General features: G+C 45.6%; 1 protein-coding gene across 2 annotated transcripts in view; it reads right to left on the bottom strand.

The window, feature by feature from the left end:
- Nucleotides 1–4,045: 4,045 nt before the first annotated feature.
- The window catches only part of NR2F6 (nuclear receptor subfamily 2 group F member 6), a 36,674-nt gene continuing 17,991 nt past the window's right edge, over nucleotides 4,046–22,728 (bottom strand). For both annotated transcript variants that reach the window (XM_054980578.1, XM_054980579.1), the window contains exons 2-4: nucleotides 15,888–15,982; nucleotides 8,544–9,068; nucleotides 4,046–5,883 (exon numbers count right to left, since the gene is read on the bottom strand). In XM_054980578.1, the coding sequence (XP_054836553.1) occupies nucleotides 5,609–5,883; nucleotides 8,544–9,068; nucleotides 15,888–15,982 (895 nt within the window). In that variant the 3' untranslated portion in view covers nucleotides 4,046–5,608. The remainder of the gene's footprint in view (nucleotides 5,884–8,543; nucleotides 9,069–15,887; nucleotides 15,983–22,728) is intronic.

Raw genomic sequence — 22,728 nt, 5'->3', positions numbered from 1 at the left:
CTCCTTTACTGAACATGTTTGCACACACACCTACAAAGCATACTGGTCAAGGAGACCAGATAGAGGTGGGCACGAACCGAAATACGAACCAAAGTTCATCTCTAATCAGGCTAGTTCGTGGGAGCTCATTTCTCATGAACCGTGAATTTCAGCCTGGTTCATTTGGTTCGCATTTCGGTTCGCCTCTGAGGACAGCCTGGTGCCGATCAATCAGTTTCCTAGGCAATGGGGGGGTGGGCTCTCTGCAGACTTTCTGCTGACCCGGAAGTGACATTTTCATGAACCAAACGAACCAGTTCGCAAAACGGGCCAAGTTTGTGAAAGTTCATAGTTTGTGAAACGCGACAAACCACGAACCACATGGTTCGGAATTTTCCCAGTTCATGCCCATCTCTAAGACCAAACATACAGAATCTTACTTGATTTTAAAACATAAAATGAGAACATCTCAGGGGGGGGAAACAGATGCTCGATTTTCCATTGTCCAAACATTGAGCTGGTTAGACTATTGTTCCAAACAGGGTACAGAATTTGCTCCAGTGAAAGCGTAGGTTTTTTCCAGGTATGCCATAAAAAAAGGGGGGGTCGTTTTACATTTTTGTACAAACTACATCATCCCTAGTTTTATAACTAGGTTGTAACTTTTACCATTTTCATAGATCCAGAGGAGTTAGCCATGTTAGTCTGTAGTTGCAAAATAGTAAAAAGTCCAGTAGCACCTTTAAGACTAACCAACTTTATTGAGGCATAAGCTTTCGAGAACCACAGCTCTCTTCGTCAGATGCATCTGACAAAGAGAGCTGTGGTTCTCGAAAGCTTATGCCTCAATAAAGTTGGTTAGTCTTAAAGGTGCTACTGGACTTTTTACCATTTTTATCTTGAATCAAGGGAATGGAGTGTTGATCTTTCATTCAAACTTAATAGTGTCCGTCTGGTGCCTAACCAAGAGCATTGTGGGCTGGAGAGGGATATTGTCAAATTTTGTGAATACACTGCTTCAAGTTCAAAGTCCTAGGTTCCAATGTGGATTCCCCCTTACAGGACCAAAAACACAGTCTCCTACCAGCCAAACTATCAATGTTTAATTTTTAAAACAAAACCTTTAAAATGAACATGGTTTTGCATCAGTGGCGTAAAAATAGCATTTAAAATATTGTAAAGGAAATAAGTGAATCAGGAACAACAGCAACAAAAAGCCTCTCGTTGGTAGCATCATATATCACAAATTCATGAGGACTACAGCATCCTGTCAATCAGGGGCACCTTCTCCTGCGGCTCAGTTCAGTAAAGTTCTATAGCAGGATATACAATATTATTTATTTAAAATATTTCTCTCCCACCCCTTTATACAATGCCCATGGTGGGTTATAAATGCCCAGTTATGTGGAGGAATCTGCCGAGAAGCTCTGGCTATGGCATGTATTTTAAGATGTAATCTAAGTATGTGCAAATATTCACATGGAGTTTAATCTTGATGAGTTTTCTTGTGGTCTTCCCGTTTTGCTAACCTAATCATCCGATGATACAGAAATTAAATTATTTCTGATCAGAATTGTGGAAATAAATGCAAGCGGTTTACTGAGGCTAAATATTAGCGACGATGGTTACATGGAACATCCCATGTTCTGATGGGTAGTCTCCCTTTGGATGCTAGTTGCTAGGGAGCAACAACAGGGGAAGAAAGCTTGGAGCTCTGCTGGGGGGAGAAATGTGAAGGCCTGAGGGGAAAAACAGAAAAATGGGAGAAGAATCTCACCCTCATGAGGACTTGTTTTTTCCACTGTAACAAAGGGAAATTTCGGGGAACACTGACCCAAAAAACTATCATTTTTTTTAATGGAATGAGTGAAATGTCCTAAAATACCATAGGGTGCAGCACTTTGTAGCTTTCTGTTGCTTTAGCATTGGGCATATATTCAATTTTGCTTGTAGGAAAAGAAGACATTTATAATTTTAAACTCTATAAAGATGCCAGTTCATACAATGTTATGTGCTGTGTAATAAACAGGGCTTTTTTCTGGCTGGAACACGGGGGAACGGAGTTCCGGAACCTCTTGAAAATGGTCACATGGCTGGTGGCCCCGCCCCCTGATCTCCAGACAGAGGGGAGTTGAGATTGCCTTCCGCACCGCTGGAGTGGCGCGGAGGGCAATCTCAACTCCCCTCTGTCTGGAGATCAGGGGGCGGGGCCACCAGCCATGTGACCATTTTCTCCAAGGGGAACCCACTGAATTCCACCACCTCTTTTCCCAGAAAAAAAGCCCTGGTAATAAACCATGCACTTTAATGTTCTTCAAACAGTAGAATAGGTTTCGGTTTTATAGGAAAATAAATGTTGCGCATATTTCACTTGTTCCCTCACACACACACCAAACTAGACCCGCCGCCCCCCCAGCTACAAAATATCCAGAAACTTTACATTGGGAACAGGATTCTGGGTTAATTGGACCTTGAGCAGGGATCTTAAGTTTACCGTTCTTCCGGTGGTAAAATATGGTTTGGCATTAGTGTCCTCAGATCTAGCCTCACAGTGGCAGCAAAAGCTGCCCCGTCGTCTTCATTTCCCAAATTATACAACCCACGGCAGAGATCCTTTATTCTAAGAAATATCTTTATTGGGTCATTGGTTGAGCAATCAGACAAGGACTATATTTGCAACCAAAAAAAAAAAATCACTTAAGTTACAAGTCCCCCCTCCCCATTCGCCCCCTCTTTCTTGCTTTGTTGGCACAACTCTTCCCTGCCCACTACATCCAAAATTCCGATTTCCATTTTTTTAGCAAAAGTTTAAGGAACTTAACTAAGTTAAACAGCTGCTACTGAATCATAGATCCCGCCCTCGTAGCTGGTGCGGAAAACCTTGACACAGTCCAGACGGAGTGAGCTGCTTAAACACGCCCACTGGAGGCATCAAGCACGCGTGTGTAATTTTGCACTGAAATCAATGAGAATTTTCAAAGTTTGTAACCCAGCAGCCTAAACACAAGAGGGCAGAGAGCAAGAGACTTAACTGACAGACACCTGAAAGAGAACATTCTCCTGCAATACAGGAAGGAGCTGTGGCTCAGCGGCACAGCATCTGCTTGGTATGCAGAAGGTCAGAGGTTCAGTTCCCAGCATCTCCAGTTAAAGAATCTGGCAACAGATGATGTGAAAGACAGCTGCTGCCAGTCTGAGCAGACTATACTGACCTTGATGGTCCAAGGGTCTGATTCGATGTAAGGAGCTTTGCGGGAATTCTCGCGATCCACTTGGGATTAGGGAGAATGGCTTGTGTGACACAAAAGGCGGAGGAGTCCTGGGGGTGTTTGAGCCGCAGATCTTCGGGACAGCGGCGCTTGCTTAGCTCACAGACTGTCCTGGGTTAAATTGCCACGCATCTCCAGTTTAAATAGGATTTCCAGTAGGAGATCTCTTTCCCCGTTAATAATTCTAGCCAGGCTCTAGTGCCCTCCCAGCTTTCTTCCCTGGGATTTTAACCTTGAGACCAAGGTCGCCAACTTCTTCACTGGCCTTGCTCCATTAACAGAACTCATACTGAAGACAGAGGAGCAAGGCTGGTGAAAACAAAATGGCACCACCAACGGGTGCCTCTACAGCTGCATCTGTTCCGTGTCCAGAAAGACTTTTCTCAGTTGCATAGGAGGTAGAAGCAGGCCAAGGCTAAGCCCTAGATTCCCTTCTGTCTCCTTACAAGGCATAGCTTCACCAGGTGGGTTTCTACCTGTCCTGTGGGCCTAAAGAGCCCAGTCAGAACAAAAGGTAGCTGTTGTCTTCCAAGAGAGGCGATTTTTGTGGGAGGAAGTGACAGAATATTGTTGGCCCTCCAGGATCATTGAGTTTTTGGTGAGCGGAGTGGCTTCTGGTCGGCCCCAGCAAGACTCTTCGAATGTTCTCAGAACAAAGATCAGAAGCCTTAAAGCTACAGGACGGCCGAATCAATACCCCTTCTGTGTTTTGTAAGAATCTGGCAGCCCTGTTGTTCACCCCTCTCGTACCTGTAGACCTTTTTTTACACATTTCTTCTTCTCTCCACCTGGCTTTGTTTTGCACTTAACATATAGCCTGATGAACAGATCTGCAGAATTCAAAAGCATGCTAATTCTGTGACATTGTGGGTCCTAAACAACTTTGCTTTGGATTAACACAGCTACCTGCCATTTTCATTTACACGTGGTATCCTTTTCTCCCAAATCTGGAAGGGGTAGATAGGGAAGTTTGCATAGATTTAAAAACCAGTTAACTTCAGACCTGGTAGACCTGAGCGAGTCCCACCACTGCAGTTGGGTGGCCAGTCACCTTCTTGGCCTCAGTTTCCACCGCCTCCCCATCTGTAAAATGGGATCTATTTACATCAGAAGGGTGGTTGTGAGGCATACTGATTTTAAAGCACTTTGCAAAATATAACAAAAAAGATTACAAATGAGAAATAGCAGCAGATGATGGCTGAAATCACCCAGTGGATGATGCTGGAAGCCCAGCACAGAAGCAGGCAGGCCATTATTCATTAATGGGAATCGTTCCTTTTGCATGCAATTAACCGTTTGCACAATAGTTTCATAACGGTGGGGGGGGGGACAATTGGCTGACAAGGAATTTTCCCACCCCAGCCTCAAGTGGAAGGGCTCTCATCACACATGAAAACATGAGGAAGAATTGTAATACGTTGTTATATGGAGGCAGCAAAAACAGAGAGAGACACAGAGAGAGAGAATGAGAGATTTGGAAAGGGGCAAAATCCACAATGAATAATAGCAGCTATTATTGGCTTAAATAATTTTGGCCAAGAATCATACATTTGAGTGGCTGGAAATGTGTGTGCTGGTTTGCAAAAAAAAAAAAAAGTTTAAAACTTTAAACCAAGCTTTAAATATACAATAGCTCAGTGGAACATCCAGGTTCAGAAGCAATCTACCTGCAAATGACAACCGCTGCCCCATCGGATAAAAGTCAACCCTACCAAGACTTCAAAGAGTCTAAGAGAACAGATGCACGCACCGTATTTTCTGACTTGCTCCCAAAACAAAATTACTCTGCCAGGTGCAATTGGTACAAACAGGTGTTTATGTCAAGGTGGAGAAGATATCCCATGCCTAACTCGTTCTGGAAAAGAGGAGGAGGGAGATGGGGTGAAGAGGAATACAGACAGATACTGTGATCTGAAATATGGTAATATTTCAACCCAGGACAACCAGCCCTCAATTCTTTAAAACATGCAAAGAGGCTGAAGCCGAACTCTTTGAAGAAAAAATCAAGGTGGGGAAGCCTTCAACTATCCATTCGAAAGTCATATGGAGAAAGGAATCAAAAACCATTAGAAAAAACAAAACAGAATATTAAGTTCCTTTTTTTCTTTTTTGCGGAAGAAGGAAACTACCAAACCAAAATCCAGCCCACCTTGTTCTGTCTCGACACTCGAGAGGCGGGACTTCCCTTGTTGCCACCAAGGGGGAAATCCACATCCTGGGAAGCCTCATGCCTACAATGGCACAAAGTTTGATGGCTGAAATCCATGAAGAAGAGGCAATGGCAAACATCCAGACTGTCGGCATGGTGGAAGCAAATTTGGGGTGATATCGAGGGACGAGCACGCAGCCCCAGCTTGTCCTTACTGCCCTGTCCCATAAGGCCAGTTGAAAGTGCTCCCAGAGAGGAGCATGTCTCTGATTAGTGTTTCAATGGGCGTCTTGCCGACTAGTCTCATAAAGAAGAGCTGAGAGATGAGGGAGGCTGGGACAGCCCGGAGAGCCGGGAGTCGCAACAAGAGTCTGCCGAAGCGCTGGGGCTGTGAGGGGTACTGCGAGCGGACGTACTCCGTCAGGGCCACCTGGGCTTTTTCTTGCAGGCTCTCTACGTGGGCAGGGTCCGAGAGGCCGCAGGCATCTGGAAAGGCAAAGGGAGAGAGCCATGTTCAGATTGTATCTAGGATGACACCAAGGGGCTTGTGAGGTGCACTGGGCTGTCCTGACAACTAGCAATTCTTGACGACTAGCAATTTTACGTCATTTTTCTTGTTGCATCTCTTTCACATTTCCTTATGTAGTAAGAGAGCTTTTATGATTGTAATTTGTCATCTTGGTCAATTCATCCATTTGCTCTGGAATTAACGGTTGCTCATTTCTCTTTTTGAACTGGACAATTACCTTTTCGCAGGGAAATCATCATGGTATTGCCCGATCTTATCAGATCTGGGAAGCTAAGCAGGGTCGGATGGGTGACCAACGAGGAAGACTCTGCAGAGAAAGGCAATGGCAAACCACCTCTGCTTCTAACTTGTTTCGAAACCCTTTGCTGGGGTTGCCATAATTGCAACTTGAAGGCACATATGTGGGCAATGGCCACTTTATCTTACTTCATCTTTCTGATAATGGGGGAAATAAACATTTAATTTGGAAATTTTCTGAACTGCCTTTCCAGTTTAGTAAGTGCCTCGAACAACACACAATTGGCAACGCACCAGGACAATTTAAAAACTCAACAAAAACCCAAGTTCAAAAGAATTTACAAAGTCAAACACTGTATCTCCAGAAACCAAAGGGTCTTCCAATTTCTTTTTTTTAAAAAAAATTAGCTGCCGTCGGAAGGCCTGTAAAGGCAGCTCCAAATTCATGAGGAACGGAGTTCCAATGCTTATAGCAGAAGACATAAAGACCTGCATAAACTTCTGCTTCAAATGAACCTCCACCATCATCTGTGCCCACAGCACGGTCTCCTCAGGATACAGGAGTTTACTCATCCATTAAAAATAATAATAACAACATGTAATATTGATATAAATTTCACAGAGAAAATGAGTACTTATTCCTAGTTTCTATTGCTTTTTGGCTGTTTTTGCCCCTCTCTCTTTGCTGTTTTTTATTAATTTGGAAAAACTTTGAAATAAAAACATATTTTTTTTAAAAAAAGAAAATAGTAATAATAACAACTTCCTTATATATTGCCCTTCTGGATAAATCAGTACCACACTCAAGGCACTGAATAAAGTCAGTGCTGTTATTATCCCCACAATACAGCTGGAGAACTGGGGCTGGGAAGAGTGGCTTACCCGAGGCCAGCTGCAGAGCTCCGGGCAGTAGTGGGATTTGAACCAGCAGAGTGCTGATTTGCCACCTTAACCACTAGGCTATAGCAGCTGTTTTAGTGAATTGGCTAAAAAGCCTTTTCTTCCTTTGGATTTATACAAAAATGTATGTACTCCTTATAAAAATGATGAGAGAGAAGACAGGAAATGCGATGTGCATAAACACACACCTACACCGCTCGGGTCTAATTCGCTTGCTAAAAACTGCAGGTTTGTCGCAACAATTAATAAGAAGATGCACGGAATCCAACTGACCACCAGAGGGCGATGCAAGCCTGCACAAGGAAATGCGTCTTTACTCGATGAGTAATTTCATTGTGGAATTCATTGCCGGAGGGATGCAGTGATGGCCACAAGCAGGGACTGCTTTAAAAGGGGTTAGACGTGTTCAAAAAGCTCCAGCGGGGGCTACTAGCCAAGGTGAGCTAAATGGAATCGCCAGATCCAGAAAGCAGCTGAATACCAGAGCCAGGAAACGACTCTAGGAGAATGCCTCTATGATCTATGGTCGGCCTTCCAGGACAGCTGCCTGGCCATTGTGGGAAACACGATACTGCTACACAGGCTATAGTATATTTTAAAATCAGAACTGAGAACCTCTGGGAGCAGCACAGCAAAGGGCATTAACAGTCTTTTCCTAGGGCCATACTTTTCATCTTGGTCCCCCTTTCTGAGGCTTTCTCCTACTAGTAAATAAGATGTGCACAGACACACTCCACTCCACTCCACAACTATCATTTGGCAAACCACCCACTTGCCTTTTAGGCAACAAACCAAATGTCTTATTTTCTAGAGCTTTCGCTAGGTAATCATTGCCCCTTCTGGGACTACTTTTTTAAAATTGCAGCTGCCCATTCTTTTTGTGGAGAGGAGACTCAGTTAAAGGTTTTTATCATAATTGTCAGTAGAAGGGCAGGGTAAGAATGTTTCCAATAAATATTTCAAAATAAGAAATCACACAGCTTGGCTCACTGACAGAAGTCTTCTCTTTGGTCTGAATTAGGGTTGACAGGCTTCTGCCCGCAATCCCTGCAAGATTTCTTAGGCAGGTCCTAGGGAGGATGGCACGGACCCAGAAGAGATGTCACTTCTGGACAACTTCTAGGAATCCCCCCAATCTCTATGGTAAAAACCATGGAGATTAGGAGTATTCCTAGAGTGTAACCCAAAAGTGTTATCACGTCATTCCGCTCCCCCTTTTTTCCACCTGTTGTGAACATCAGTGATGGCAGGGATGTGAGTACAGTGGCAAGAGACTGCCCACTGGTAGCAGACACTTGGCAAGCCTACTCAATTCAATTTTCTGTGAGGGAGTGGCAAGCAGATGATCAGGCCTGGCAGCTGGAGGGCCAGCCTAGACAGATTTCTGCCCAACTCTATGGTCTTTCAAAGCAGAAAAGGAATTAAGGAACACACCCAAGGGTTTTAGGAAAGGGACACCCCCAGCCAGGTACCAACTCACCTGGCGTGAAGAGAGCTATGGCTTTGAGGCAGCTGTATTCGGCTGAGTCCACCTGCAGCCGATTCAGTTTCTCCACCTGGTCCTGAAAGATGCGTATCTGGTCCATGAAGGACACCACTCGGTCCGCTGACATGGGGGAGGCGTGGAAGCCAGCCGCAGCCAGCAGCGGGGCCATGTGAAGGGGCAATGCTGACTGGGCTGCGTTCAGGACGAAAAGCTCGCTCCAGCTCAGGCGCAGCAAGGCCACCTGGTCTGAGACAGGCAGGTCAGGGAAGAAGGGGATATTCCGGGCCCACTCCACTGTGCTGAAAAGCAGCCGAGCTGCCAGCTCGCAAATGTTATCAATACCCATCACGCTCCCTTGCTGGGCGTACTGAGAGCTGAAGCGAGCGGTGGGGTAAGGCTCGGCTCGCAGCAGCTGCGAGATCAGTTCTGAAACGGGCTGCCCATTGTAGTATTCCCCACTGGGCATGGTGTTTGGACTGGCACTGGAGTGAGTGGGAGGGATCCGGCCTCTTTGGACAGCTGCAAAGAAAAAGATACAAAAGATTTAGATCCCTGATTCAGCAAAATTTTATACCACCAAAATGTGTTGATTCTGTTAAAGGGAACGAAGAAAGAATGTGCAATTTAGAATGAAGAACCTGGCTGAATGAATGTTTATTTATATTCTATGTCCTCCCTGTGCTATAGCACTGTCATTTCTACCTGCATTTTGATCCCATGTATCAGTGTTTCATCTCCCCAAATTAAAATTATGTTTATACACCCCCCCAATAAAATCTAATGAAAAATATATTGAAAAGAATAAAATCCATAACCTTCCACCCCAACTTTCAAAAATTAATGACCAAAGACCACTACTTTTCTGTTCACAGAGGATCCAGTCCCAAAGATGGAAAATACAGGACCCCAAATCCTCATTCCTCGTCCAGCGGAAATTCTGCTCATGGAAAACTGTTCCCCAACTCCTTTCACCAAACATGTCCTTCACATGTACAATCACCGCATTCTTAAGTGCTAGAAACTTAGATTTAAAACAAATCTCAAAAGATCTCAGGGTACTTGGGTCATAGAGCAGATCTCAAGAAAGCTGACATACAGATTTCCTAAATAAACAAATGTTCCTCAAATCGAGTCAACCCAGAGACAGTGGCATAATAAAGTGCTTAGCAATGACAAAGAGACTCACCCCCAGGTGTCAACAGCCCCCATTTGCAACAGGAGTTTCCTCTTGGGAGACCCCCCCCCCACAGAGGAGGGGAAAAGGAAAAGGGCAGCGCTGTCCCCCGTCCCCCTCAATTGCATTCTAAACTGTCGTTGGCCATTTCTCAAGCATCTGCTCCAAATCCCATTATTGGCTGGCCATTGGTAATTAATTTATGTACTGCTCTCCTGTGCAGTGTAAATTGGTGCCATAAATCACATGGAGGAGCCAAAGAGATGCATCGCAGAAAGCAGGGCAGCATCTGTCACCAGGCCTGTGGGCTGGATGCAGGCCAGAGATCAGAACACAAAAGGTTCTGGACAGGTGGGGGAGACTTTTGTTGAAACTGAGAGCCAAGCTACAAGTGACGCCTGACACAGGTTGGACACTTGTCAGCTTCCCTCAAGGTTTGATGGGAAATGTAGGCATCCTGGTCCTGCAGCTTGGCTTTCCATTTAGAAGTTTACGGAGCGGCAGTCTATGGGAGGGAGAACATGCGGTCGGGAGGGGAGTGCAGGTGTCAGGCTCTTGCTGGGCACCCCCCTTCCCCTCTGCTGGGTGTGTGTGGGGGGTGGGGGTCTGTAAACTTTAATTAAATGGAGAGCCAAGCTGCAAGACCAGGACACCTACATTTCCCGTCAAAACTTGAGGGAAGCTGACAAGTGTCCAACCTGTGTCAGGCGTCACTTGTCGCTTGGCTCTGAGTCATGTTGGTTCCCAAAAGCATCCCTGGACGTCTCAGGAGTTCAGGGCAGTGAGAGAGAGAGCTAGGGTTGCCCGGATGGAGCCCACGGAGGTTGAGTATACCTCAGCAGGGTATAATGCTCTCTGAAGCGGCCATTTTCTCCAGAGGAACTGATCACTGTAGCCTACAGAGCAGCTGTAATTCTGGGAAATCTCTAGGTGTCAACTAGAGGCTGGAAACACTAGGGATAGCTGAGGGAAACTGGAATTGCTTCAGGGGGAGAAGAGGAGGGGGTCGAGAAGAGTGCCATCCAGACACAGCAGACGCCCTCAAAGGTTGCTCAAATAGACTTCCTATCCTTCAATAAGGCTTTGGCAGGATTTTTCAACTTGAAAATCAAGCTCTGAATGCTACCCACCACAAGGCCATTCGGTCCTGCTTCTCAGCTTCCACCTTGGGGCATGTGACTGGTCACCACTGGAAGTAGGCTTGCCAGCCTCCAGGTGGTAGCTGGAGACCTCCCGGAATTACAACTGATCTCCAGGCAACAGAGAGCAGTTCCCCTGGAGAAAATGGCTGCTTTGAAGGGTGAACTCTATGGAATTATACCCCATTGAGGCCCCTCCCCAAACCCTACCTCCTTCAGGCTCCACCCCCAAAATCCCCAGGAATTTCCCAACCTGGACCTGGCAACCCTAGCTGCAACCAGGATACTGGGTTAGAAAGGTCCCATAGTGGAGTGTTCCCACAGGATGCTTTTCCCGCCATCTTTAAATGCAATGGCAGCGAGAGAAAGCAATTCCTTTGTGCAACTTCACACAAGATCTCAAATAGAACTCCTCCCTCCCCTCTCCACCTATATATCTGACCAGTTTCTTCTTGCCCTCCATGCATCTGATGAAGAGAACTGTGATTCTCAAAAGCTATGCTACAATAAAGTTGGTTAGTCTTAAAGGTGCTACTGGACTCTTTTTGAAATAGAACTCTAGAACTCTCTCTCCAAAGAGACTTGTTGTCTGTTCCCTTCTGTTGCCATCCTCCACCAGTGAGTGAACAACTCTTTTTTTTTTGACGGGTGTTCTTGCAGCAATCCCTCGTTCCTGTCCTATGTTTTCATTGTTGTTATGATGCACGCGTATTTTTATTGTACCATAATGCGTACTTTATAGCCTGGTTTTAAGTGTTTTAATGACGTGTTCCTGTTTGGTTTTAATGGTTTTTAAGATACGCTTTTATTACGTATGCTTTCAGTCCATCAGTTGCCTTGGAGGCCCTGAAGAGGGCAGAAAGGCCGGGTATAAATCTTGTAAATAAATAAATAATGGGTGCTGTGACCCACACAGCTGAGCATACTTAGTATGCACACTGGAAATAGAGCGCCCTATTTCTTACGTAAAATAATGGTAGATTGGTCCATGTCTTGTAAAAAAAAAACATTCCACTCATTCAAAAATGAAATAGATTAAGAGTCCAGTTAAAGTCCAGTAAGAAAATTTGTGGTAGGGTATGAGCTTTTGTGAGTCACAGCTCTCTTCTTCAGTTATCATATCCTACCACAAATTGTGTTAGTCTTATAGGTGCTACTGGACTCTTGCTCTTTTCTACTGCTACAGACAAACATGGCTACTCATCTTGGGGAAAAAATACTCAGGAATTTTTTAGTCCTGTCCAAAATGGGGGGGGGGGGGAATTCCAAAGAATTTCAGGTTATGCATTTGGAGTGAATAAAACCTTTGTCTTAAAAACCATTTCACTCATTCAAAAATATTTCAGAGGAGGGTTTTTTTCCCCTCAGCACTCCACAAAATTTCTCTATTTCCCCTCAGCACTCCACAAAATTTCTCTATTTCTATTTTTTCCCCTCAGCACTCCACAAAATTTCTCTATTTCTCTATTGAAAACAGAGCAAAACAGGAGAATAGGATAAATAAGGGGTGTCTCCACCCACCCACCTACACCCCGAATTGTTATTCTGGGCCTTCATAACTCTACGCAGGCCTGTGCTTTCCAGAAAGCCAACAAATCCTCTAATCTAGCAAACAAGGCCGACAGCTGTTAGAGAAATGTTTTTTATCCTAAACAAAGGCAAAGGTCCTGAATGCCACATGCACCCACGCGCACACACCTCAACAACCTAGCCTTCTTTTCCAGGTATGACCTTTATCGCTACTGGGGCACAAGACCTCTGAGCCCGGCAGGGACAACCACAAAAAAGGCAGAGGCTCTCCAAACAACCACCACCTGTTCTACCGGTTAATCCACTAAGTCCTCAGGCAGCTTCGAACAGAAGCAACCATGACGGCTTCAGCTACAAGCAGACACCTGCTGGGGCCCAGGTGATCACACCTGCTCTTTCCTCCATCGGTGCACTCCTTCTGCCCTCAAGAGGCTAGTGCTCAAAGCACAGCTAGAAAGGGAAGAGGGGATTTCCTGCTTTTCTAGATAACGCCTCCATTCTGGCCATGATCTAGAAATCTCCCCCAATCTTTCACATCACCTACTACCAGGTTCTTTTTAACTAGACATGACGGGGATTGAACCTGGGACCATTTGAATGCTAAGCAGATGCTCCATCACAGAGACTTGGCCCCTCCCATTTGTAACTTCCAAGTAGCATTGCCAGCTCCAGGTTGGGAAATTTCTGGAGATTTGGGAGTGGAGCCTAGAGACAGTGGGGTTTGGGGAAGGGATGGGGGTATAATGCCATAGAGTCCACCCTCCAAATGAGTCATTTTCTCCCGGGGAACTGATCTCTTGTCGTCTGGAGATCAGTTGTAATTCCAGGAGATCTCCAGGCCCAACCTGGAGGTTGGCAATCCTACTTCCAAGTGATCATTTTCCCACAAGACATGGGATATTGCTAGGGTTGCCAACTCCGGTCTGGGAAATTCCTGGAGATTTAAGGCAGCGCCTGTGCAGGGAGGAATGATTCCACCTAGAAACTATGGTATACCATAGAGTTTGCCCTCTGAAGCCGCTGTTTCCCTCCAGGAGAACTCCAGGCCTCACCTAGAGGCTGGCAACTCTAAATATTTCAAGACAGACAGACAGACAGACAGACAGACAGACAGACAGACAGACAGACAGACAGACAGACAGACAGACAGACAGGAGAGCTAAGTCCTCCTGAAGACCTCATGGCAAAGGCAGAGCAAGTGTGTCAGATGATTTGGGTGACCCAAGCTCAAATTCCTATTCTGCCATGGAATCTCACTGGGTAACCTTGGGCCAGTCACACACACTCTGACCACACAAGGTTGTCACCGTGGGGATAAAATGGAGAGGTGGACTTTGAGTCACCACTGGAGTGAAAAAGCAGAGCATAAACCTTTAAATAAATGAATCAAACAGGATATATGCCACTAAGCCCCGAGGAGCTCTAAGGAGAATTGACTTCCTAAAACTGTTTTGATAAAAGTTCTCCACAGGTTAAGGGGTGCAGGAGAAGTATCCAAGAACTTGACAGATGGAATGTTTATCTTCCTTGTCATTTTCTACCAGGTCATTATTTCTGTGTGCGTAAACGGTCAATGTCACGGATTAAAGTCTTGCCTCCTTTATAGAGTTGCCAGGTCCAGGTTGGGAAATTCCTGGAGATTTGGGGGGCGGAGTCTGAAGAGAGTGGAGTTTGGGGAGGGGCCTCAGTGGGGTATAATTCCATAGAGTCTACCCTTCAAAGCTGCCGTTTTCTTCAGGGGAACTAATCTCCATTGCCTGGAGATCAGTTGTAATTCCGTGGGATCTCCAGCTATCACCTGGAGGCTGGCAAGACTAATCCTCGATAAGGAGTCAAATCATCGTTCCTTCTAAATCAGGATTGATACAGAGTGACTGGCAAAACGAACTGTTCAGTCAATCTCACCCTGTGTCACCCCGCTGGAGACACTGCGTCCAGCCCGCAACCTGAGAGAACCATCAATTCAGCCACACCCTTGGGCAGGAAGTCCCGCACCCAAAGGTGCCTCAGAGCACAGAGATGAAACCCCGGACTCCTGGAGCTCTGGGGCAAAGTATGAAACTGCTTCAGATCTGTCTTGGCTGCCCCCCAGCTTCTCAACTGCCAAATCGAGTTCCTTCATGTTTCTTCATGCTGCTTGTATGAGAATGCAGGCTGGGTCATGCCAAGGGTTCATCTCGACCGGTATCCTGTTTATAACACCCGTCAACCAGATACTACCAGGGCAAAGCCTGCCTTCCCCTAGACTAGTCCACCAGCAACTGGCGTTCCAAAGTAGACCGCTGCTGAAACCAGAGGTTCCACTGAGGTGCCCTGACTAACAGTTCTTGCTAGACCTCTTTTCCTCCCTGGATTTGTCCAATTCCCTTTTCAAACTGCACGGGTTTGGGGTGTCTGTGTGTGTGATCACTACATAAAGACATGATTCAGTCACCCTGCGGCAAGGAGTTCCACAAGTTAATTATGTGCTATACAAAACAGCAGTGTCTTTTGTCTGTCCTGAATCTACTCCTCAACTCCTCCAGTTCTAGTATTATGGAAGGAAATATTCTCTTTAGGCTGCACTTACTCTGCCCCATGCATAATTTCATAAACCTCCTTCATGGCCCACTTCAGGTGGCTTGACCCCTAATTAAAAAAAGCCTCGAACATTTTCATCTTTCTGCATTCTGCCCAGGTGCCTCCCTGCCTCAGCTATGTGCCCCCCTCTCCACTTTGATTCCTCACTTACTCTGCCCAGCCCTTCCGGGATCTCTGTTTTGGCAATCTCTTAATATTCGCCTAATCTGTCTGCAAACCTTTTTCTATCCTCAACTTTCCTTATCTTAAATCCTCTGACCAGAGCGATGCGTTCACCTCTCTTTCTCTGCACAACGCCTGACACAGCTTATGCCAACAACCGACCCCATGACACAAACTGGCTCAAAGATATGGAGACGATTTAAACACACACCGCCAGTGGTCTGTCCCCAGCTAAAATTTAACCACACAGGAATTGTCAGACAATTGAACAGGCAACACCAGGGCAAGCTTTGGGGGCTGCAGGAACCACATCAAAGGGGAAAAAATTTAAGACACTACTGTAATATGTTACATACCATCTAATATATTTTAATTCCATCCTCAATGCAGCTTATATTGTTCTCCCTCTCCAGATTATCTTCACAACAGAACTCAAGTGTCCTAGATCTAAGTCCTACAAGATTTGCTACTGCCCTTATGCCAGTAATGATTTACACCCACCTACAAAAGGGGCACAGCTAACCTTGGAACACGTCTAACTGTCCACGGTAATCCTGTTTTCCTACCATCGTTTCAGCAACCTCCTAAACTGCAATCCCTTTAGCCACTGGGGTGTTAAGCAGAAAGGCCTCTCAATGGACTCTGTGCCGTTCAATTAACACCAATGCAGTTTTAAGCGGAAACAAGCAGGTGTGTCATTCTGGCCTTTAAAGGCTGCCTTAACGCCCAAGGTGGAAGGGAAAGGAAAGTTACCTTCTTTCCTCATGCCGACACGGAAACACTTCTTCAGGCGGCAATATTGGCATTGGTTGCGATGGTGCTGGTCGATTTGGCAGTCTCGGTTCGACCTGTGCAAAATTTAAAAAAAAAAAAAGAATTGTTGGAGATCAACTTTATATAACCCAGATAGCCTGAACATTCCTTGCAGTCCAGTTAACAAGCACAGCCTCTGGAGGAAAAGCTCTATATGGAAAGGTTGGCAATTCATACTAAAACATAAATAAACTATAAATACTTGCATCTGACAAAGAGAACTGTGGTTCTCGAAAGCTTATGCTACAGTAAAGTTGGTTAGTCTTTAGGTGCTACTGGACTCTTTACTATTTTATATACACAAACACACACACACATCTATATATATACATATATAAGAGGTTGTTATTCCCAGAGAAAATAGAGAGATACTTTCTTCTCCAGGGATAACATTGCTCCCTGCCAGTTCCCCAACAGTGCCCGCAGGCACCCACCAGTGCCTTTCCAGGCACTCCCCAAGTGTTTTAGGAAAGTCAGCCAAACACGGCATTCTGAGTTTCATGGCATAGCACAGACAGTGGCTTTGTGTAAAGTACTTTAGGCAAAGAATCATTTCTCCTCTTTCTTTTGGATAAGCGTATTAATGTCTGCAAAATGAAGGCAGGTGAGGATTTCTTCGCTAGCTCAATACATGTGCTTATTTTGTGTGTATGGAAGAAAATATATTTAAACAATATGTTAATTTTAAAAGGCATCTCATTATAAGGAGTTTGTGCCTAAAACGTCGAGGACCAACTATCCGTTATGGATAACCTCAGTCCTGAGCTTTTGGGCAGGCTTCACTTCCCATGGCAGCCACTTTGTGGTTGCACTCATCACCCTGTGTCAAATTTCCAAAGGCTGAAGAAGGTTGGGGACCCCTGAACTAGAAACTGGGGGTGGGTGGGTGGGGGGAAACATACAAGTACTGTTTTGATTGATCACTCTGGCTACTTCTGTGTGAGAAGATTCTCTGGAAAAGTCAATGTGTGTGTGTGTGTTATGTGCCATCAAGTCGCCTCCAACCTATGGTGACCCTATGAATGAAAGACCTCCAAAACATCCTATCATTAAAAGACTTGCTCAGATCCTGCAACCTGGAGGACGTGGCTTCCTTTATTGAGTCAAGCCATCTTGTTTTAGGACTTCCACTTTTCCCAGTATTATTGACTTTTCCAGAGAATCTTGTCTTCTCATGACGTGACCAAAGTTGTTTTGTCATTTTAGCTTCTAGGGAGAATTCAGGCTTGATTTGATCTAGTACCCACTTATTTGTCTTTTTGGTTGTCCACGGTATCCACAAAACTCTCCTTCAGGACATTTCAAAGGAAACAATTTTCTTCCTGTCAGCTTCCTTCGCTGTCCAACTTTCACATCCATACATAGTAATGGAGAATACCATCGTTTGGATTGATCTTGGCTCCTTGGAAAAGTCAGTCATGCTAGGAAAAGTGGAAGTCAGAAGGAAAAGAGGAAGACCTAAAACGAGATGGCTTGACTCAATCAAAGAAGCCACGTTCTCCAGCTTGCAAGATCTAAGCAAGTTTGTTAATGATAGGACATTCTGGAGGTCTTTCAATCATAGGGTTGCCATAGGTTGGAGGCGACTTGATGGCACATGACACACACCTGCGTACTATTTCCAGCAGTGATTAGATACCTACAGGGGACAGGAAGGGAAAAATTCTTGTCCCCCACTGTTCACTCCTTAAGCATCTGGTATGCCAAGGTATATTGTCTCTGAACATGGAAGTTCTATTTAGCAATTGTTGCCAATAGCCCTCAATAGACTTCTACCCCTTGTGAATGGGTGCATTGCCCTTTTAGATGCATCCAAGACAGAAGCTGTCCAGTCATGTGGCATCAAGTTCCATAAGGTACGGGTTGGATCCAAACTAAGTTTTCCACTAACAGAAAACATTTCCATCAGCGGGCCGCAACTTTGCTCCCCCTCCACCCCTTCCCACAGCAGCCCACTGATCTCTGTGCAGTGTGATTCCTGGGGGACAAAGGACCTCAGGAGTGGCACGAGGAACAGATTGGCAGGCTGCAGCAGATAAGAGGGAGTTGGCAGAAATTATATCTTCCGTTTGTGAAAAATTTACTCTGGATTCAACCCTAAGTAGCATGCCGAAAAGGAGTTCCTCAAATGTACAGCCCATCAAATCCACTAATGCTAATATTATGGGGGAAATTCCCCCACCATTTTCTTTACATTGTGCATCATTCTATAAGCCTCTCATATCTCCTCACTTAGCTGCCCCCCCTAAAAAACCCATAAGTCGTCTGCAACATGACCACAGTTTCCACTGCCAATCTCCCCGCCAAGCACTTCAGCCGCTCTTCCTAGGCGTTGCCTGCTTCCCTGAGACCCAGGAGGGGAGCAAAAGCAAACACACAGCACCTCACATGCTCATAAGCCCCTTCCAACAACTGCCTTCTCATCAGTAAACAAGAACATTTGTACAATGCTCTCAAGCATCCAAAGCGCACTGATCACAGAGTACCCACAGACATTACAGGTGTTTATCATGCTATCAGCCAGCCCCATGTTGGAGGTGGAAGCAATTTCACGGCAGAGGGACCATTCAAACCAGGGACTTCCTGACATGTAGCTCAATCTCTTAGCCATTGCACAAGCTTTCTTCTGAACCTTTGTCTCCCTCTGTTGCTGTTTCCCCCAAAGTCCAATTTTTAAAAGGCCAATCTCCCCTCACTCTGCCCTGGCAGGGACCTTCCCCAGCTCATTGACCTTAACAACAACAACCAATTTATATAGCACCCTTCAGAACAACTTAATGCCACTCTCAGAGCAGTTTACAAAATATGTTATTATTATCCTCATGACAATCACCCTGTGAGGTGGGTGGGGCTGAGAGAGCACCGAGAAGCTGTGATTGACCCAAGGTCACCCATGGCTTTAAGTGGAGGAGTGGGGAATCAAACCCAGTTCTCTGGATTAGAGTCCTGCTACTCTTAACCGCTACACCAAACTGGCCCATCTGCCCCCTGCTTAAGCCAGATCTACTGCATTTAACACAGGCCAATCAAGCACATAGATCCCCGGTATAGAATTAAAACATATTAAAAGCTATGCTTGACTTTGCAGTCCTGCTTAAGGAGAAAGAGAGAGCAAAGACTCACCTACCCCAGGGTCCCATTTCCAACAATGACCGACCACAAGCAAGGCATTCTATTCTGTATGGTGTTTTGTAATATGGACATCACTTGCTACGTCAGCCCACAAAGGTCCCTCCGATCCCTGCATCCAGCAGCGAACCCACAGATGCCCCACCCGGAAGCCCACAAGCGTGCCTTAAAGTGATTGCCCCTCTCCTGTTGTTTGTCCTGTGTTTTCTCTTCAGAGGTAGACTGTCTCTGAATATGGAGGCTCCCTTTAGCTAATATTTGTAAACAGACCTCTCCTCCATGAGTTTATTGGGTCTGTTATAAGAACCAGAGGAGATCTGGATCAGACCACCTAGCCTACCTTCCTGTTTCTGACAGAGGCAAGCCCAAGGCTTCCAGAAAACCCATAATGTATTTATTTATTGCATTTCTAGACCGCCCTCCCCATCAGACAGGCTCAGGGCGATGTAACAGCATACAATTTGTAACATGCAGTTTAAACACAATAAAAGCATTATAAATAAACATTAACACACTATTGTATATACAATAAAATTTCTCAATTGGCGGATATAAATATTAAAATACAGCATTTTAGGCGCAGGGCTTGGCTGTTACATCAAGCCCTGTGTCACACTTATGAGCTCCTGCATGGGTGGTGGATGGTCTTCAGTGGTATGGCCGGCGAGAGGACAGCCTAGCCCCCACCAAATGCCTGGCGGAACATCTCCGTCTTGCAGGCCCGGCGGAATGATAACAAATCCCGCCAGGCCCTAGTTTCCTCAGACAGAGAGTTCCACCAGGTCAGAGCCAGGACTGAAAAGGCCCTGACTCTGGTAGAGGCCAGGTAGACCTCCCTGGGGCTAGGGACCATCAGTAACTGCTTATTTGCTGATTGAAGTGACCTCCGGGGAACATATGGGGGCAGGCGGTCCCGAAGGTATGCTGGTCCCAGTCCGCATAGGGCTTTCTAGGTCAACACCAGAACCTTGAACCGGACCCGGTACTCAACTGGTAACCAGTGCAGCTGACGGAGGAGATCAGAAAGGTTTTATCTTGCATGCAACACACAAAGGTGGATTGATACTGTACAAGGAGGTTCCATCTGGCTAACAGGTGTTTATAGAGTCATCTAACAACAGGCCTAGCTGGATCAGCCCAAGGTCTACCCAATCTGGCATCTTTTGCAAGCAGCCAGTGGGCACTAAACAGTCCACTAGAAAAGAGCCAAAGAGAAGGCACGTCTTATGCCCACAGGAACAAAGGCCTACTGGGCAAAAGCATCAACAAGGTTACAGCAGAGTACAACATCACTGTATTTTCACAATAGAAAAGGTGGAGGGGACAAGATGTGGCCAGTTCCTGCCCAGCCAGCAAGCCACAACTCTTATATTTCAAGCCCTAAGCAAGGGTTCTCTATTGCTCTGGCAAAGCTTTACACAAACTCTCTCTCTCTCTCTCTCTCTCTCTCTCTCTCTCTCTCACACACACACACACACACAAATCGTAGAACCATCCAGGAGACCCAGATTAGCTAGTGTGGAATCAACAGCAGATCTCCAGGACTGTGATTATCCTTTCTCCAGGATTCCCTATACTACCCACCCCCCAATTCCTGAGGCCACAACACTTACCTGCCTTCATTTCTCCCCCTCATTCCCTCCCTAAAACCCACATCAAAGAGTCTTATTCCATGTAAACGTGTCATCTTTTAGGATTTCAGCCCCTTAATGAACGCTACTGAGCCTTCAACCTAGGAGAGCCTAAAGCACTCCTCTCCACTCCGTCCATCGTAAAAATGCTTGCAGGAAGCCTCCCATATTTCCTCTTAAAATGCTCCCCCCCCTTGCTCCCATCACTCCCCCTGACAAAAGCTGGGAACAATCACTTCTCTCCCCCCTCCCTTCCATTATGCAACAGCGCATGAGCAAACACATCAGAAGGGGTGAGGAATTCCAGCAATTTCCTCTGAACATCCATTGCAGCCAGAGATCAACAGGGGGAGGTTATTGGTTGAAGGAGGGGGGGCAGAGAACACGGGGGCTCCCCCTCAGCCCGAGAAAAACACACGCTCTTGCTTGCAAGAATCCCGCCGCCAGCTCTTCTTCAGCTCAACGTTGCTTGGCTGGTGGTTGAGATCCCACATCCTGCTCCGAAGCGCCTTTCTCTCACACTTTCCTCCCCTGCATTTCACCTGGGATATTTCCAGAGACTGTTTTTCAACTCACCCACCCCCACAGATTCACAACTGTAGCTAACAAAAAAAAAAAAAAACCCACACGCGCACAAAATAAACCTAATTAACACAGCATAAACACATAGTTTAAAAGGAATAGTTTTTGAAAACGTCTCCAACTCATTCTCCAATGATTAAAATAAAACCTCTTTATGTGCCACTGAAAGAGAGGGGGGACAGGAACAAATGCCTCACCTGAGAGAAGCCACCACAGAAAAGACCCTGCCCCAGGGATGTGACACAGCCCTGCTCCACAAAACATGGAATAAGATTTGTTTGACAGACCTTAAAATCTTTCTCATAATTCTTTGGACGCAAAATTGATTTTGGATCTAGATTATCTAAATTAGAGCCGCTATAGCACAGTGGTCAAATGGTTGGGCTGTGAGTCAGCAATCTGCTGGTTCAAATCCCATTGCTGCCATGATGAGCTCAGCAGGTGGCCTTGGGTAAACCACTCCTCTCAGCCCAGCTCCTCAACTGTATTGTGGGGATAATAACAACAGGGACTTTGTTTACTGCTTTAAGTGGAGCACTAATCTATCTAGAAGAGTGGTATTTAAGCACAGTTAACAATAACAATAACAACAACAACAACAACAACAACAACAATAATAATAATAGTTTTTAGTCTCGATTTGGCAGGGATAACTGCAAGTCGGTTCATTTGTTTACTTCATTCACTCTTTTCTCCTCACTGGGGACCCAAAGTGGCTTAGGCATTCTCCTCTTCGCCACTGTATCTTCACAACAACCCTGTGAGGTAGGTTAGGTTGAGAGAGAATAAATGGCAGAGTGGAAATTCACACTTGGGTCTCCAGATCCTAGCTGGACACCCTGATCACTATACCATCCTGCTCTTTTTTGCACGGGACAAACCTCTTTGCCCACCACCATTTTGCCCGCACTTTTAATGTGACCTTGAGAAAGAAGATTCTAATCCTTCCTCTATTGAGAACCATCCACAAGAAGGCTCTTTGCAAGTGTGTGCGGGGCCAAGGGAAAGAGAAGCAAGTCACAGGAAACCTGCCCCAGAGGCAAACCGTTATAGCCCTTGCTGAAGGAGGCGGGAACCAGATGCACTTTGCCACAGCCTGTTTATGTAGATTGTCCGTCTGCCTGTTTCCCAGAAAACAAGAGGCTTTAACTAATACATATAAAAACTCAGCGGCACTCAAAACACTGAGGAAGTGATATCAGGGGAAAGAGCAGAGTGTGGCAAGGGGAGGGAATAACCACATAAAAATATGCAGCTCCAACTCTGCAAGGCAAGTGAAATGTAATTTTAGAACACATTATTTTTTAGCAAATGGTTGTCCAAACGTGATAATACGGTACAAAATAAAAATGTTTTCATCTGGCGCCTAACAGCCTGCGTGGTGCAGTGGTTGAAGTGTCAAACTAGGATCTGGAAGATCAAGGCTTGAATCGCCACTT

This window comes from Eublepharis macularius, chromosome 5, assembly GCF_028583425.1.
Source record: "Eublepharis macularius isolate TG4126 chromosome 5, MPM_Emac_v1.0, whole genome shotgun sequence".
In the NCBI taxonomy this organism is placed as follows: Eukaryota; Metazoa; Chordata; class Lepidosauria; order Squamata; family Eublepharidae; genus Eublepharis; species Eublepharis macularius.
This window is presented reverse-complemented; position numbering and strand designations above follow the sequence as displayed.